The sequence below is a fragment of the Colletes gigas genome, unplaced genomic scaffold (assembly GCF_013123115.1).
Source record: "Colletes gigas isolate AHSC1104 unplaced genomic scaffold, ASM1312311v1 Colletes_gigas_Sc00025, whole genome shotgun sequence".
Lineage (NCBI taxonomy): Eukaryota > Metazoa > Arthropoda > Insecta > Hymenoptera > Colletidae > Colletes > Colletes gigas.
Window position 1 is genome coordinate 338574 of NW_025106654.1, and position 17906 is coordinate 356479.

At 41.4% G+C, this 17906-nt stretch overlaps 1 protein-coding gene across 6 annotated transcripts in view; it reads left to right on the forward strand.

The window, feature by feature from the left end:
• LOC122401500 overlaps positions 1-17906 on the forward strand; it is a 101672-nt gene that overhangs the window by 43390 nt on the left and 40376 nt on the right. For all 6 annotated transcript variants that reach the window (XM_043403667.1, XM_043403671.1, XM_043403668.1 and 3 more), the window contains 3 exons: positions 749-826; positions 7047-7266; positions 13332-13452. In XM_043403667.1, coding sequence (XP_043259602.1) covers positions 749-826; positions 7047-7266; positions 13332-13452 — 419 coding nt within the window. The remainder of the gene's footprint in view (positions 1-748; positions 827-7046; positions 7267-13331; positions 13453-17906) is intronic.

A 17906-nucleotide genomic window follows, 5' to 3' on the forward strand; every position in this document is an offset into this window, starting at 1 on the left:
GAGCGACGGTACCAGTTCGTCTTTGAGTACGGCTCTTCGATCTTTACGTTCTTTTAAATATTTTTAAATAGTTATTTGAAATCTTAATTATTTTTCGCTTATAGAGAATCGTACGTTTTAGCTTGAACGCGATCGCAAGCAAACTTTTTTCGGTCGAAATTTTCTTTGCATCGAAGATCGAGAAGCTTACCACAAACGCTCAGAGCACGTCTTTAAAACAATGTAAATAGAACACATATTACCACGACTGTAAATAGTACTTGTAAATAACAAAACAAACGTCTCAAATATATTTGGCATGAGAGTACATGCGTGTATAAATTGCATAAACACTTCTTAATGTGAGAAATTTACACTTCAAAGTTTCATTTAATTTTTTTTTTTTTTTGTAAACAGACATGCGTGCCAAATGTTGTTTTTTAATTTTCTTCTGGAATAGAATCGATCACAGTAAACGCAACATATATTTTTCTCGTTATTCTGTCGCTGTATAATCTCAATGTTTCAAAGAATCTGTACACCACGCGGATCTACACCCAAGACACAGTTCGTGTATTCTCATTCACCTCAAATTTCAGTCTCTTGGTTTATTTTCGTTTTCGTTTACCACGTCATCACCATGTTCTCCGTCTTCATTTTCTTCCTTTCAGTTTCTCTCTTCCTGCTCTTTATCTCTGTCTACACAATAGAGAGACTGGAAGGTATTGTTCACGAATCAGATGAGCATTAATTTCTATCTTTTCCCCAGACAATGGCGGTGACGAAGAGGAACGCGGCTGGTCTGAGATCGGCGGTGCCCAGAGCGACATTGAACGACGAGGAGCTGGTAAGAATTCGTCCTTTAACCATTATCCTTTCAGGCATCATCGTCATCCTTCGTCTATTAAACGAATCGAAAGGAATCTGCCGTCTTTGTTCGGCGAACGGAGTTATCGAAACGATTTCACATTCTGCGTGAAAAACGATCGTCGCCAAAAATCGATCCTGTTTCTCGATCGTAAGAGTTTGAAATCCGATCGCCGTGGTAGAAAGAATCTGATCGAAAAGCGTGTTCCGATCGATCGTTTTTCATCGCGAAAACGCGTCAAAGAAGAGAACCGCGGCCCTTGTCGAGACGGAACCGTAGATAATCAAGAGATTCAATCGTCCGGGGTTGCTGGAACCTGGACCTGTCCCGAAGCGGCGGTAAAGAGCGTTTCCCGCGCAAAGTAGACGCTCGGGTAGATTGAAATTAACGGTGGAGTCTCCTCGAGTCCGGGAATTTTAATATCTGTCGGCGAACTTCGTTAGAGAAATCTTGACAGTTAATTTTCGTTTCGCGAGATAGCTGGACGAACTCGAACAAAACGCGGCCGCGTCGATCGCTAAGTGTCGCGCGAGATGGCGGGGGACAGGTTGAACTCGACGCCGATTGGAAGATCGCGCGAGAACGATAGACATCAGCGACGATTTTTCGAAAGTCAAGTGCTCGCCGTGTCTAGATAACGCAAAAGGTGACAGGTAACCGGAATCGTTGAACAGACATGTACAGTGTGGCCAGTTTAAATACGTTCCAGTGACGCGTAAAAAGTATCGTGGAAACGGGAAATTGGTTTACGAAATTTGATCAGTCTTTTTTGTCGATTTAAACTTGGAATAACTGATTCTTTACACTTTGTAACTTACAAGCAACAGTAGTTCAAACGTAATAAGGTTACAAAATTAAATGAACCATATTTATAGAAATTTATCTTTGGACGAATACTATTGTTTCCATGATGCTTGTGCGTATTGGTGAAAAATCAGTGAAACGCGATGCATATAGCTAATTATGAGGCACGACCTTGTTTCATTCGAGTTGGATGTGTGGAGCTTGACATTGAACTCGCTCAACATTGAACTTGTCAGACCTGATGTAGACGATTAGGACTCGTCAGAGATCTTGGATGTTATAGATTTCCGTTTCTATCGTGGCTATAAAGGATTCCAATACGATGATAGAGCCCCCGTGGATGTCAGATATAGGAGTAGTAGTGGGTTCTAGAAATCCTGAGGGCACCAAGGATTCCACAGAGTCCTGAGGATATCGAGAGTACTAGAGGTCGCTGGAGTCCTTGAAATATCAGAGATCCTTGAAATCGGTATCTTCGAGACTCTCGAGACTCTCAGAGCCACCGAAAACCATTGATGCCTGCGAGTCATCCAGAATTCTCCGAAACTCTAGACATCCACGGTACTAAATTCCTGACATTCCTGAAACTTTTAAAATTGTAAAAATATAATAATTCAGTAGAGAATCGTGTATGTCAAATGTTGCATGTCGTGTATCGTGTATATCAAGTTTGACAAATCCAGTATGAAGACTTTGAGAAAAGCCATATTGGATCCTAGAAGCCATATTTGTTCCACTAGCATCAATAAATACGTTTCACATGAAAATGTAGTAGAGTGATATTACATTATCGAAGATGCAAAACCAGAGTTTGGTCCAGAAAGGAAAACAAATGAAAGTATAATTAAATTTTAAGATAAACTTTTAAATGGAACTACGTATTTTTATTACATTCTACTTTATTCTGTATTTCGCTCGAAATTATACGAACGTCGTAGCGATCAACCGTCTGCAAAGCTCAGTCGTAATACTAAAAGTAGTCACGAGTTTGATCTTATAACGAACTTATGTATCCAGCTTCGCAGAGTTTTACTTCATCTTTATAGTCATTGATAGCAATATCTCACAGACGGCTGATTACACGGAACGAGAAGCTTGATACGATAAAAATATATCGTTCCATTTAAAATTCCAATTTCATAAATATGCCTCTAAAGAACAGTATGAAACTGTCCTTTCTGAATCGAACGAATTCTTGCATCCTCGATCGACGATCTACTATTTGAACTGGCCGTGCTGCGGAAAACAGATAATTCCAAAAGGAAGTATCGTTCTTAGAAAGGGGAGTAACGATTCTTTCGGACCGTTACAGAATCTTGAAGCAATCGCGTGTAGGAAAGTGTCGTAAGCGTCGAAGGCATAATTGAGCGCCGACACCCAGTCCCGTACAAATAGTTCCGCGATTATCGTTTCTGGACGAATCCTCCGCAGAGATCCGTTTCAGGACGTAGACTTAAGATCCACGGCCATTTTCTAGAACGTAAGACACGCGTCATCTAACATTTAAGCTGCGACATGCATCCTCGCGTATCCGGTGAAGGCTCTTCGTGGAGCTGGACTTTAACCTCTGATAACTTTTTTTCTTTTCACATGAACTGTGCTGCATTTTATCCTCATTTCCGCGCTATTTTCTTTCACGTAAGTGTGGCCCAACCTCTGTCTCTCTCTACCTCTTTCTTTCTTACTTTCGAACTTTCTCTACCTGTCTGTCTACTGTCTTTCTTTGCCTCTCTCTCTCTCTTTCTCTCTCTATCTCTCTATCTCTCTCTCTCTTCTCTCTCTCTCTCTATCTATCTATCTATCTCTCTCTTTCTGTCTGTCTTTCTGTTTGATCACGCTCTGTGACTCTGAGATAAAGCAACGTTCGTAGCGATCCTAGACGAGTCGTTTTCTTCTAGCGGCTAGGGTGAACGTCATGCGTACATGCATAAAGTATTTGTACACACTCGTCGCGAGAATTTGCTATACGCGAGCGTAGTGGTCCAAACGTACGATCGCGATGTGTGTATGTATGTGGGTCACGTATAGGAATTCGTGGACATGAGATGCTACAGTGGTCATGTAAACCGGGTGTGATTAGGCTAGTGCTAGGATTCTCCGATCCCTGCTCGTGGTGGCGGATGTTCCTCGTGGATTTCAATCGAATATCAAACTTCGATGCCTAATTACAAATTGATTCCGTGGATACTGTCAGTGCTTTCCATTTTCCAGAGAAATATTAGCCTATGACGGCAGCACATTAAACATTTACGACATTTTCAAGCTCTTTGGCCCAAATTTATTTTCAAAGACAGTAAGTGTGAATGTTTCCTAACGAGAACGCAGAAAAGAAGCAAAAATATTCTGCTGTTTTACCTTGAAAAATTTATAAACAGTACGTTTCTGTCACTGTACGCAGAGATAAAAATTACAAGAAAATTCGATAGAAGCGATCGATAGAGCATTTTATTCTGGAAACACGAGTCTGAACATTAACAACAATTCGGGATTCGTCCTCGGTTCAGCTCGCGAGGATCCGTACGTTTCGGCCCGGTTCAAATAACAGCACTTAATAGCTGGAAATTTACGAGAGGTCGACGACTCTGTAACACAGTTTCCGTGTACCCAGATAAGCAATTTCCCATTATGCGACTAAAATGCTTGTTTGCAACGCGAGCAGTTCGAGGCCCCGCGGACCGCTGACAGCGAAACGAGGAAGAGCGGGGAGGAAAACGGGAGAGGGGGGAAAAAAATGAGGAACATCCCGAACTCACGGCGTCACCCCCTATAGTGCTTTTTAGCGGATCGATGCTTTTACATCCCTTGCAGAGCGCTCCAATAGTACGACACCTAGAAAACGTGTTCTCTCTTTCTCTCTCTTTCTCTCTCTCTCAAAGTCCCCGATACTTGAAACACACAAAAAACAAAAAAAAAAAAGAATGAAGCGAACGAATCGAAAGCAAGGATGTTCGTTGAGTCCGTAGGAAATGTACTGTTTACCGAGGGAGAAATGCCCGAATGCAATTGCCCCTCTTCGATCATCCGACAGGAAGTCCTTTCGAAGTGTCGATACGAGAGAAAGAATAAAAATCGAGTGAAAAGAACCGAGGCCAAGCACCTCGGGAGCTTGCGGGCCAACCGTCCTGCATTCGAGAGACACGAAGAAATAGTTCCTGAAAACATCGAGGAACCGCGTGAGCTCATCTTGCACGCTGCGCGGATCCTCGAGGACTGCGGCGCTGGCTGTGCACGTAAAACTGTTAAAAAACTTTTAAAAATCCGAGCTATCGAAACCGGAACAATCGGAACATTCTACGTGCTCGATATTCTGATTCTCTCGTCTCAACGTCCCTCTTTCTACTCGATCTCCGGAGACACCAAACATTGATTTTGTACCGAATGGAAAAGGAGGCGATTCTACGTATAAAAATGAGTCGAAAATGTAGAATAAAGTTTTCTTATAGGGGCCTTCGTTTTCGAGAAAATCCAAGTCGAACGTTCACCTTGTTATTACTACTCGTCCGACCATACCTCGATATTTCTACTTGAATTAATTTTCTCGCCCACTGTAAACGGTATAGCGTTATCTGTTTCGATCCTAAAATACTCTTATATCATTTCTTGAAACCCTGAGAAACAGCCAATACCGTACCAACGTCTAATTTTACAAATTACACCGACGCAAGTAGAAATAACGAATAATGATCAGACGCCTGACCGACGAATTTTCACAATTAATTTTCTCAGGAACGAAACCTCCTATATAAAAATGTTATTTCACATTTTCAATCAATTTTTACATGTAGGATCGAGTAGATTTTTTTAAATAACGCAATTTATAATTGTAAACGCGAAAATTCTCTCGAACGTCGAACAGTTTTCGAAGCGGACATTTAATTTAATAACAAATTAAAACGGTAATGAACGATACCTTTTCAAAGAATTCAATTAAATTCTTCCAAAAAAAAACAAAAAAATAGAATCACTATTCTCGTTACTATTAATACGTTTACTTCCTTCTGCAATTTTATACTTCTACTTCAACCCTGATAATCTCACCCAGGATGTGATTTCAGCTGACATGCCAATAAATAATTATAAGATCAGTAAGTGAATTTGTCACCGACGTTTCCCTGTATTATAAATCTATCAAATGTCTACACGAATTTACTTACGAGCCCTAAAAATAAAATCACTCGCGACCTGAAGTCGCATCCAGGATTAGTTCGAAAGTCAAAGCATGCATAATAGGAATATTCCGAGCATATTCTATTCTCGTACCTGACGTTTACCTGACTTTCTCCCACTTTGAGCCCGCTTGACACACTCTCGGCTCGTAAACGGCGACTATCGCACAAGGATTACAGCTATAGGAGGAAGAAAAATGATTGGTTTGCCTGTGCATGGGTTGCGTAGACTGCACAGCCAGCGCAAACAGTCGACAAGCGCAGCACACACATCCGGAGCAGTTAAAGGATTAGCCTCCTCGTCTGGCTTCTCCCACGCGTTGTTAGCCCCCTCGTTAGAGGAGATTCGAAAGGACGCCAGCCGCGATACTGTGCGGAACCAGGCATCGTATTTCGAACGGAGATCCTTGCGAATCTCGCACGCGGCTGAACATCCACCCAGAAGTCCCCCCCCCCCCTGTTTAATCTGTGTACACAGGATTGCGTATGTAATTAGGTCTCGCAGGCACCAACGCTCCCGGCACGTTATGATCTTGTGTGTAACTATACGCGCGTGATAGATTTGGCGTGATTGGCAAGCGTGTACGAGAGTGCCTGGGCGTCTTGCAAAATGGTGTTTGATTCTGCATGGGACCGTAAAAGTCTGAGGCGAGCTCGTGGGAATGACAGACGGGACGAATGGGACCCATCGAGAACGCGGACGCGATAATATAAAAAATTGATCTGGAATTTTTAGAGAGTCTTGAAATTAAAAATAAAGTTCCTGGCGATCGAGAGATCGTTCGAAACCGCCTTCGCGATCTCGATGAATTGACTGGCGAATGCTGACACCTCGACTCTCTGCTCGAATCCAGACGTTGCAAGCAACGATTAGAATTTTTCTGCCCGTCGAAATCGACGTCTCGTGAATCTGTTTTTACAGTGACCCTTCCGCGAACGGCGCAAGGGCACCGCCATTCCGCTCGAGATGTCGATTTCCAAATCGGAACGAATCGTTTTCATTTAAATGGAAAGTCGAGAATATTCCTGGCGCTCGGAAGGAACTGTTTTTCGTTAAAGATCTTTGCATGTTTGCGGATCGAAAATCAGTTCGTCGCGTAAGCAGCGAGCCGAGGTCTCGAGTTGTATGGTTAAAGAAACAGTTTCCAACCCCATCCGCACTCCCGTCTATACGACATCTCTCTGTGCGCGCATTTTAACGACGCTGTGCAACGCTGAAACCCCCGCAGAAGATGCACGTGTACAAGAAAACGCTGCAGGCTATGATCTACCCGATCTCCTCGACGACGCCGCACAAGTTCGTTACCTGGACGGCGACGTCGCCGACCTACTGCTACGAGTGCGAGGGTCTTCTTTGGGGCATCGCTCGACAAGGGGTGCGGTGCACGGAGTGCGGTGTCAAGTGCCACGAAAAGTGCAAAGACCTGCTCAACGCGGACTGTCTGCAAAGTGAGTACCCATTGTATATTTTTTTTCTCACCTTCGAAACTCAATTCCACATACGACTCTCGATCGAGCTACTTCCCCCGGCATACTATTCGACTCGATTTCACTTTTTAACGAAATAATAATCATTTATTGTACGATCCTACTAGAAAATAAAGCATTTCAAATACTTCTGGAAAAATTATTTTTAGTTGCGGGGATTAATTACAATCATTTTTGGTGAATAGACATACACCCGAAATCCTACTTGCTTTCCAGAAAAAAATTCGAGAAGGCGTGAAATTTTTGGACGAAAGAAAAAATTTCAAATCGTTCTAAAAAAATTATTTTCGGTTGCTAGGGTCAATTACAATTATTTTTGGTGAGTAGACATACCCATGAATTCCTACCCACTTTCTAGAAAAAAATTCGAAATGGTGCGAAATTTTTCGACGACAAAAAAAAATTTCAAATCGTTCTGGAAAAATTATTTTCGGTTGCGGGGGTGAATTATAATCATTTTTTGTGAGTAGACATACCCCTGAATTCCTGCGTATTTTCGAGAAAAAAATTCAAGTAGTTGCAAAAATTTGTCGGCGAAAAAGAAATTTTCAAATCGTTCTAAAAAAATTATATTTAGTTGCATGGATCAATTACAATCATTATTGGTGAATAGACATACCCTCAAAATCCTACGCACTTACGAGAAAAAAATTCCTTACCGAAAATATAATGTCCGACCATAAATGTTTTCCTGTTACACAAATGCGAAGCAAAGCCAGAGGTTAATTTTGTACCTGACATTTATGCTTGACGTTAACGTTAATTAAGAATGTACATACCGTGCAACGATTTCCACGAGTTTGACGATACGTATTGATAAAAAATGGCTACTGATTTAACCATGATCGTTGGAACGCGTGTTCCTCCAGAGTGAAAAGTCGCGGACGTTAGCGGCATGCAAAACAAACCCCCGAGACAGTAACTTACCGCGAACAACGACGTTGATACGCGCGAATATTATGCCGCGTTTCTCCGAACTTAATTGCCAGAGGCACGGGTAGGAAAGTAATTAACGAGCGCGTCTAATGTCTGCGACGCGACCGCGAAAAGCGAGCATGCTCGAATTTTGCGAGCAACGCAACATTTTCGAGCGCGTTGCTGACGTTAACAAGACGAGGTCTGAAGGGTTGTTCGAATTTTCAGGGAATTTATTCGAAGTTGGCCCAATTACCGGGAATATCCATCCAAGAAAATATATTTCGAAAAGTTCGCTATTCGAATAGAACTTTTCCTGCAAATCTGTTTCGAATTAATATTTATGGAACGTTTCTTCGCCCAACTTGGGAACAACACCAGCGTAAAGTGAATTTGTCGTACGGGTTTATGTGTATCTACGATTGCATTACTAATTTCGCCCGAACCTACTTCGAGGCTGTGAAAGTTTGGAAACCAATTCTACTCGGGTCGTTTCGAAGATTAATATCTGGACGAGCAGTCTTATTTCAGCGTGGAAGTATTCGAAAGTTGTACGAATTGAAATATGATTGCGCTTTAATAGTTTCTCGAAACTAATTTCTCGTGATATAGAATTGTGACGCTGCTTCGCTGCGGGTAGGATCTCGGGAAATTCGTAGGAGGACAGAAAAGAAAAGGAGGGGGCACGTTTCGTCCGGGCCTACTAGTGGACTCATCCAGTTATGCTTTCTACCAGGCCCTGCCTTAGACGACTGGGATATCGGGAAGTCGGTCGAGGAATGTAGCAACCGAGGGGTCGGTCGAGCGCTTGTGAGAGCGCGACCCCTCTGGTGGCGAGCATGGGAGGCGACGCCACAGAATTCTCCCCGAATCAGGAGATTGTTGGGAACGGTTGCTATATTATTTCGAATAATAATCCGGCTGGATACCGGATTTAATTAACAACGCGTGCGTTCGTTTCTGTTAAATTAACGCTACGTAATAAATTAATTAATTAAACAAGTTTTCTGTGCAATTAATTCGACTGTCCGCGCGGCCGCTTCGAAAATTAGTGATCGCGGAATAGTATACTAATTCGACGTCGATAGAATCGCGATATGCAATACAAAAATAAATAATTTATTATATAATGTACGTTAGACTTCCAAAGAGTCGAATAAAATGAAAGAAAAAATTAAAATGCCACGATAAACGTTGCTTCTACAACGTGCAGATGCGAGTAGAATAGTAAAAGAAAAAAAAAATCGAATGAAAGGGAGAACTGTTGCATAATCAAGAGAGTTCTTTTTACATGGTCGAGTATTCTTTGCTTTAACCTTTGCCGCCTACGTTAGAATGCAAAAACTTTCAGTTTACGCTTATTACTACGTTCTAGACCATGGACTATATACATTATAAAGTATAAAGCCACGTGGACAGCCGTTAAACCGTAGATTATTAAAAAAGTTCTTTCCCCGTGTCTCCAGTCGACGTATGGGCAATGTTTATAATTTTTTATTAAAACGATACAGCGAAAGAACACTAATAACTCGCATTAACGAAGTTGGTAAACATCAAAATGCTTTTGGTTTCCTTAAAAATATTTAATTATATATTTAACTATACCTAACTTGCATTCTTCTTTTAAAAAGTACTCGAGTACTAAAAGACCGCAGAGATGATTTTCCACCCTCCGTTCACCGCGAATAAATGAAATATGAACTATAAATTATCTCATTTTACGTGCGATATGTTCGAAATATTCAGTTAACCCATTTAATACGTATCTACATAATTAAAAGCATACACTGCATTAACCTAAAATTACTAGAACCGTGGTTTGCGGCGAGCCTTTCAATCTAATGGTCGTAGTAAATTATTAAAGCAATTTTAAACAGGAGCGACGAAAAAATAATAAATTTATTATCCTGATACTAGTGACAGTATATAATATAAATACGAGGAATGCTGCTACTGGTACGTAGGGTAGTGTCCAAAATTGTGGACAGAATTCGTCTCCGGGGCACTTATCTTGCCCCCGAGTGTCTTGACTCTCGACATCAAGCGCCCTACACCTTCAACCCTCGCTATTTTCACGACCCCGCCATATTTCTTTCACCAAACAATGAATATAAATTTTTGCGAAGCATCGTCGAACCGCTCCCAGTGGCGGCGTTAACGGGAAAGAATTTACAAAATTTCCGCGCCAGCAGCCATCGTGGATAAACGTTTCAATTAAATCGACGCTAGATTAAGCGGTTCGCCGAACGATCGATTAATCTGCCCGCGAGGGAAGTTCGATCGTGAAAAACTAGTGACCCGAAACCCCGTGCGTTGACGCGTTTCCCATTGATCGTGAGTTTCATTAGCGATCCGGGCCCATCCAATAACATAAGTAGTCATTAATATAAATACGCGTCGATCCCCAAGCATCGCGTTAGAATTATCGAAACAAATAGTTGTTGGTATTAGTAAGATACAATTTCAAACCACGAGTATCATTGAAATCTCAATGGAATAATTACTATAATTGATTTAACATCACAGTTGAACTCTGCTGGAATAAACAGTCTCGTCGATGCGAACATGTTTAAAACGCAAGTAGAAATAACGAGTAATAGTCGGATACGTCCATCGAATCGCATTCAATAGCACGCACGGTGTAAAAAGTTTTAAAACCAATGTGCTCGGAAACAAAGCATCGTAGGAAAAACATTTCATCGCACATTTTCCATTCGCTCTTCCGCATAGAAACGCCAAATGGCTCAATTAAAAATGTTTTTGTATTCGCAACGCGAAGTCCAGAATATTCGAAAATTTACAAACCGATCGGCGCAATTGGCCAAGAAGGAAATACATATTGTGCTCAAAGAATGGAAAAGTTTATGTTGAAATAACAGTAACCATTTTTGGTTGCTTGTAGAACAAAGGTTAAAGTTTTAATCGGAGAATTATTTTATGAGAGTGCCGATGACTCTGGACCGAGCAAAACGACAAAATGTTTTGCAGGTTGTGCAAATGCATGGAAAGCACGCATTGATCGACGGACGCCTAATTGGACCATACGAGGAGTTTTTGTTTAAACCGGATCCATTCGGCGGATGCTAAATTAATTATTCGTTCGGCCGGAAGTCTGAGTACCCGCTCGCGTTTGGCGAACATGAATTATGATTGTTTCGTGCGCGATCGGTAATTGATTGGAAACTGAATTTACGTAAATTAATATTCCCACGACTTTGTGTTGCAAATTAAAAGAAAATGCGATAAATGTTAGATTAATATTAACAATCCCTTTCGCGTGCCTCGTTCCGTCAGTGTACCAACTCTTCTCTACGTATTAAATTCTATGTTCGATAGCCTTTCTGGCGTCAAAGGAATCTGTTACACGTGTACTAAATAATAATAATGCTAATCCAATTTCCAATTAGCGCTTCCTCGTCCGTACCTTCTTATAATCTTGCGGTAACAGGCAGGCCCTGGACCAGCTCTACTTTGGCATCAGGCTGCCAAGACTGACCTCGTTTGCCGCAAAGTGCACGTTTGCGAGCTCTAAACACAACGAATTTAACCCACGTTCGAAATTCCCACCTGCCACAGTCGAACCGAAACGTTTCGAGCAGAAAACCACTCCGCGATGCTTCCGAGCAAAGGTGTGAATTACGACGTAGCAAATCAATTGTTTATCTACTATTCCAGCTGTCAAGAAAAACAGCTTCGTAACAGTCACTGTACCCGTAAATAGTTTTCCTCTGGTTTTATATTCTCGGAGGACGCTGGCCAGGCCAATAGATCTATCAATCTATCAATAAAGTTAAAGTGTCAATAAGAGCGATGATAGCTTTCCATCGGGATTGAAAGGACCGTTTGTCGACGCGCCAGGCTGATACCAAATTTCCGCACGGTTCACGGCTCCTACGTTTTTCGAGCTTATTCGCCGTTAACCGACACGCGCCCATTTTTTCACCAGAAAGGGTCTATTTCCCCTTAGGGAACCGCCTAGAATTTGTTCCGGCGTCTAGCGACCCGAACGATCGGTGCGCGTAATTTCCGCCCCGGTTAGGCAACATTTTCGTGGAGGAACCACTCTGTGAAACGGCCACGTCGAGGCTCGCACCGGAAAATTAAAGCTCCCGTCGACGAAAAACGCAGAGGCTCGGAACGTTTGAAAAGTGCGTCTTTCGAAACGAGAGACTATTCAAAGTATCGCGGTAATTTGGTTCGATACCATTGGAATTAATTTCATTTTCAATTTGTAAGTTTATTTTGCTCATACGGGATCTCGTAGAAATGATCTTAATCTTTAAATTGATTGCCATTTTTGTCCTGTTAAAAATATGTCAGATTTCAAGTAACGATTGCGCCGTAGAGCTCCTCAGTATTTCAAATATTCCAACCTTTGTGTAAATTGCCAAAGCAGGAAATGGGTGATGGATAACCGAATGTTTTAAAAATAAAAGTCCGGTTGATTTAAATACGAAAAGCGATCAAGCAATACAATAGATCCTACACGACCTTTCCATCTCACGGAAAATCGTTCGTTTAAGAACTGTCTGGCTACTCGATGTGGCGGTGCACCGTCATGAATAAACCACGTGCTACACACAACGGTTGATGGAGCTTCTTCCAATAGCTCATGCAATTGATTACCAAAGGAATTAACATAAGATTGACCCGTCAATCTCCCGACAGGAAAAACAGATCCAATTACATTATCGTAAATTATTCCTGCCCATGCATTTACACCAAACTGCCGTCGGTGGCTCGATCGAACAATAGCACGTGGATTTTCTTTAATCGGACGAATATTATTAAACTCAAATGCCTTAAACAGGATAAAATGAAGTTTCTTTAAAGTCAGTGGTAGACGTAAATCTGTAAAATATGAGAAATAAAACAGACGTCTATTCAAACTTCCTTTCTCGTATCTTATATATCTACATTTACTGATATTGCATCGATTTAAGTTCTTTTAAACATTTTTATGGATATTTCTGATATAATTTCTTGCATTTAAATCGAACGAAATTCATGTGGAATTGAAAACAGTAGAATGAAACTGTTTGCACCGAACCCAACGTTTAATTTTTCGTGGAGACGAGTTTTCACGAGCGGCGTTTGTTTCATTTTCCCAGGAGCGGCCGAGAAGAGCTCGAAACACGGGGCCGAGGATAAGGCGAACAGCATAATCACGGCCATGAAGGACAGAATGAAGCAGAGGGAACGAGAAAAGCCGGAGATCTTCGAGCTGATCCGGTGAGTCCCTCTTAGCTCATCTTTTGCCTTCTTTTCTCCTTCTTCTTCTGTCGCAGCACGGCCGACACGACGGAAAAACGCCGTCGATCGGCGACAGCGCACGAATTTCAGGGGAGAAACTGTCGATCGGCTGCGATCCATTCGGCAGGATCGAGGATAATCCGTCCGTCGCCATTGCTCGCCAATTTCACCGGTCAACTTTCCGTCGAATCGCGTATACAAACTACTTAAATATCAAATCTTTTCTCTGAATCGATTCTTGGTGCAAATAGAAATCGATAAGTCCTTTACCATTTTGCAGTTTAAAGCTTCGTTATCGAGATACAAGCACAAACGTGACTCGCGGCGGTGTTTTTGTCCCAGTCAGCTGCTCGTGCAGGAAACACGTGTCTTTGACGTTTGCGCGCCAAACAACTTTCACTGCTCGTATCTCGATAACCAAGCGTGGGATAGCAAATGTGAAAAGGACTTTTCGGCTCGTATTTGTACAAGGAAAAGATCTGCTTATTCGTACATGTTTCGATAAGTATAAAATACTTATGGAAAGGACGTTTTGAGTCATATTTATATCAGGAAAGGACCTGCTTATTCTTGTACGATTCGATAAGCATGAAATAGCCAGCAAGTTACGCGCTGGTAAACCGTTTACGATGATATTCGAATCTAACGACGTAATTTGCGACACAAATGGATCAGCGAAATTGCGGGGTACGTTCGAACCGGTCGCGAAGATTTCTACGGTATATCCACGAAAGTTATTGCATTTGCATACATTACTTACGCCACGTTCGTCCTCCCAAGACCGCGAATTTACGCGGGCAAATTCGCGGTATTCAGCGTCGCGACGAGACAGTGAAATAGGTGAATTTAGGTTAGATCTCGGCCGTCGTGGAATAAAGAACACGGGGAAGCAGCCCATGATCCAGCAACGATTTCACGGGCGTATTCTATCCGCGTCTTTTATGCACGCATCACGGGTTTCGTGCACGGCGCAACAAAGGAATTAAAAAATATTTCTACCCGCGTTTCGAACTGAAAAACCGAGAATGCTTGATACCCTTTTGTTCGTGGCACGAACCACGAACGAGGGAAATTATGCCTCGTGCGACCGAGAATGCGGCCCCGAGATACGTGAAACATTGGAGAACTTAGTCTCCCGAAAAATAAAAGAACGTCGTGGAAGCAATTTCGTCGTTGCGGATGCCTACGAGCGGGTTCTTAAAAAATAAAATTAGCCTCGGGGTGCATTTTAAGCGGGACGAATTTGTTTCGCGATGCTAACGGCGCGTCTTACGAGCAGCGTTTATTGAAATCGACTTTAAAAGCAACGCTAAGGATATTTTCTAAAAATTGGAAACGCATCTCCGTTATTCGATTTAATAGACTCGGCTGTTAACGGAATTTTCAGATAACGAAACGCTTAATTCTCCGGTGAAAAAATGATACGAAAGCTTAAACGCAAGGAAACGGTGGGATAAAAGGACAGTTGATCAAAGCGTGCTCGTTGAAATTAATGCAGAGTCTCACGTGCGGAAAGTCCTCTGCATTTTTATATACATGCATGCACGGCCATTGTGATTATTAATGCTGTGATTAAAGCGCAAGAAGACGATACTTTTCTACGATATTACTGACCCACTTAGCCCCGTAAAAGTTCGCGGATCCCTCTGGTACAGAGAAATCCTTTCAATAGATTTTCTAAGAGATGAATATCAGATTACTCGTGTTATGCTCGTAATTCTCACTTAATAAATGTACAAGCCCCATTAATCGCGCACGGCGAGAGCCATTCATCGTTTAAAAATCCTCTCCGATTTCTCAAGTCGGGTCCTTAATTATTAGAAATTCTAATTTCCTTTGAGAGGAGTTGCTCGACTCGCCAGCCCAGGGATACTTCGAGGAATTAAATTACTGTTTAGGAGGGACGAAAATTCTGATCAGCGCGAAAAATTTGAATTTCCACGACGAACAATGGAACGCTCGGTGTGTACAGAGCGTTTTCATCTTCAGTCAGCGGTTCGTCCAACTTTTCTTAGTTCTTTCAGACGGCTTTGTTTCGCGTTGTATTACGCATTGTATTGTATAGCAACGGTTATATTTTTGTGCTTCCTCGCTATATCGTTCAGATTGAAGTTTTTTCGTATAAAAAGGAACGTTGCAAAATTTTCTACCTTACCAGTACGACGTGCAGAAACGTCAGATTCACCACGCGAAAAGTAAGATGATGTATTACGTTTGTCGTTAATCATAGATCGGTAATTCTCTGAGCTTAATATCCCGTCTACCAGCCGGTAATTTGCCTTTGAACCGTCATCGGCGTGGAATTACAGCAGCGGCGTATGGTTGACGGGCGTCAAATAAATGGATGTTCTGGTAAAAGATCCGCAGTGGATTTTCTCGTCGTACCTTTGCGTTGACGCCAAAGGGAGGATGCAGATTTGTAAAGGGGAACTCGATCAATCGGGATTACGATCCCGGTTATAAACCTTTTGAATTCCCAACGATGTCGCGAACATCGATCACCCCGCGCCTTCGAGTTTATCGAGTCGTTGCGTCACGGAGTACATGAAAATCAGCCCGAATACAGAGAACCGTTTAACGCTATGCCCGCGAACAGTTCAGATTTACAGTTGTTCCTTTCGATATCGAGACCGCAAAGTTTCATCAGAATTATTCTGTAACGTTACGTTAAAAATTCGAATGATCTCAGCGCCTGTACCAAATATTCCTACGAATTGGTAAACAGAAGCTATTAAACGGGATTGCAAATGCACAGGTACTTTGTTTGCATTGCCATCGATCGAAATGCAAATCCTTTGATACTTTGAAAGAACAACGTTTGTAATTATACCGCTTTAAAAATAGCTCGCGATTAACATTCATTGGGAAATCCATTAAACCGAATACCATTCGGTCGAGTATTTGGAGCAGTAACCGATTTTTCCGCGTAGAAAAGATTTTATTTTACTATTTCAATTTATCTCTCCAACAATATACGAAGTTTGTAACAATTTTTATTAAAATACCAAGCGTCGAATTAACTTTCAATCGCAGAAAGTGCTCCCGTGGCTGGTTCGCATAAGAGTTGGCTCCCCCGTCACGGAAACTTGTTACGCAAATGTGGATCGGTTTCCTTCTCTGCACATTTTATGTTCATCACGCAGAAACGTCGTGACCGACATCCACGATTCAACAATGAATCATATATCAAGCGCGCGAGCAAAATGTGCTTTCTTACTAGCGAACGGCAAAGGTCACGTAGGAAATAATTCGTGTAACCCCGGGTAGCTTCCAATGATGCACGGAATTCTAAAGTGTGATTGAAGCGAACGTCACGGGAGGTTCGTTTAGAACTCGTGGCATTTCGGAGATCCTCTTGCCCGTCGATCCCGTGCCCGTATTTTACAAAATGCTTTACGACCGATACGCCTGCATGCTTTTAAACTTTGTCAGTCGAAAAATAGAGCGACGTGTTCCGACGCGTTTCGCCCGTCCCCATCGAACATTTTCCCAAATTTATTCCCCTTTCGTACGCGGTCATATACAGTCGCTGTAACTAAATTGTTGTGATACTCGTTTTGTATATTAAGGGGCCATTCTACCTTGCAGGCACGAAAAATACATGTTTCTTTGTGATTTTTTCTTTTGCGGGCTATTAAAGAGTGATTAATTCCGGGTTTTGTAGATACATTTATTATATATTTAGCTATATTTACGAATTTTTCCAACACATAATATCTATTGATTACGCTGTTTTGTTGAACAAGTTATCCGAAATTTAAAAACCAACGATATCCTTAATATAGATGAGTGTGGTTATAGCATGAACTAGGATCTTTTCAAAAAACAAAAAATGACAAAATAGCAGCTATTTTACGAAAAAATACTGAATATTTTCATATATTCGGTTGCTTTTTTGTTAATAAAAGAAAAAGTATTGCATATATCGCAATTGTCCTAGTTCATGCTACAGGGAGACCAGTTCTAAACATACTGTATAAATTTCATGTTGATATCTTGAATAGTTTTTTTGTCATCACTTACGCAGTGCCGAAAAATGTAGTTTCGAGAAAAACAGCTTTAAAGTTTCGCGTCCAGTTGTTATATGGTACATTTCAGCAGGCTATAACTTCGTTAGTTTTTCAAATTTTAATTTAATATTTGGTAGATATATTTTCGAGACTACATAGTAATAGAAAATGGAAAAAAAAATTCGATTTTTTAAAACCCACAAAGCAGAAAGGCCCCTTAAGGGGTAAGACTGTAGAACACTGTAGAAACCTGAAATAAAGCGTTTCTTTGCGATTTTTTTTTAGATGGATGGAAAACATCAGAGGATAATAATATTCAAGAATGTTATTAACCATGTTGTTAAGTATAAAAAAAAATATTTATTAAAAAATAGTGCAAAATGAATATTTGTATCTGGAAAAAAACAAAAAATTTTCTCTTAA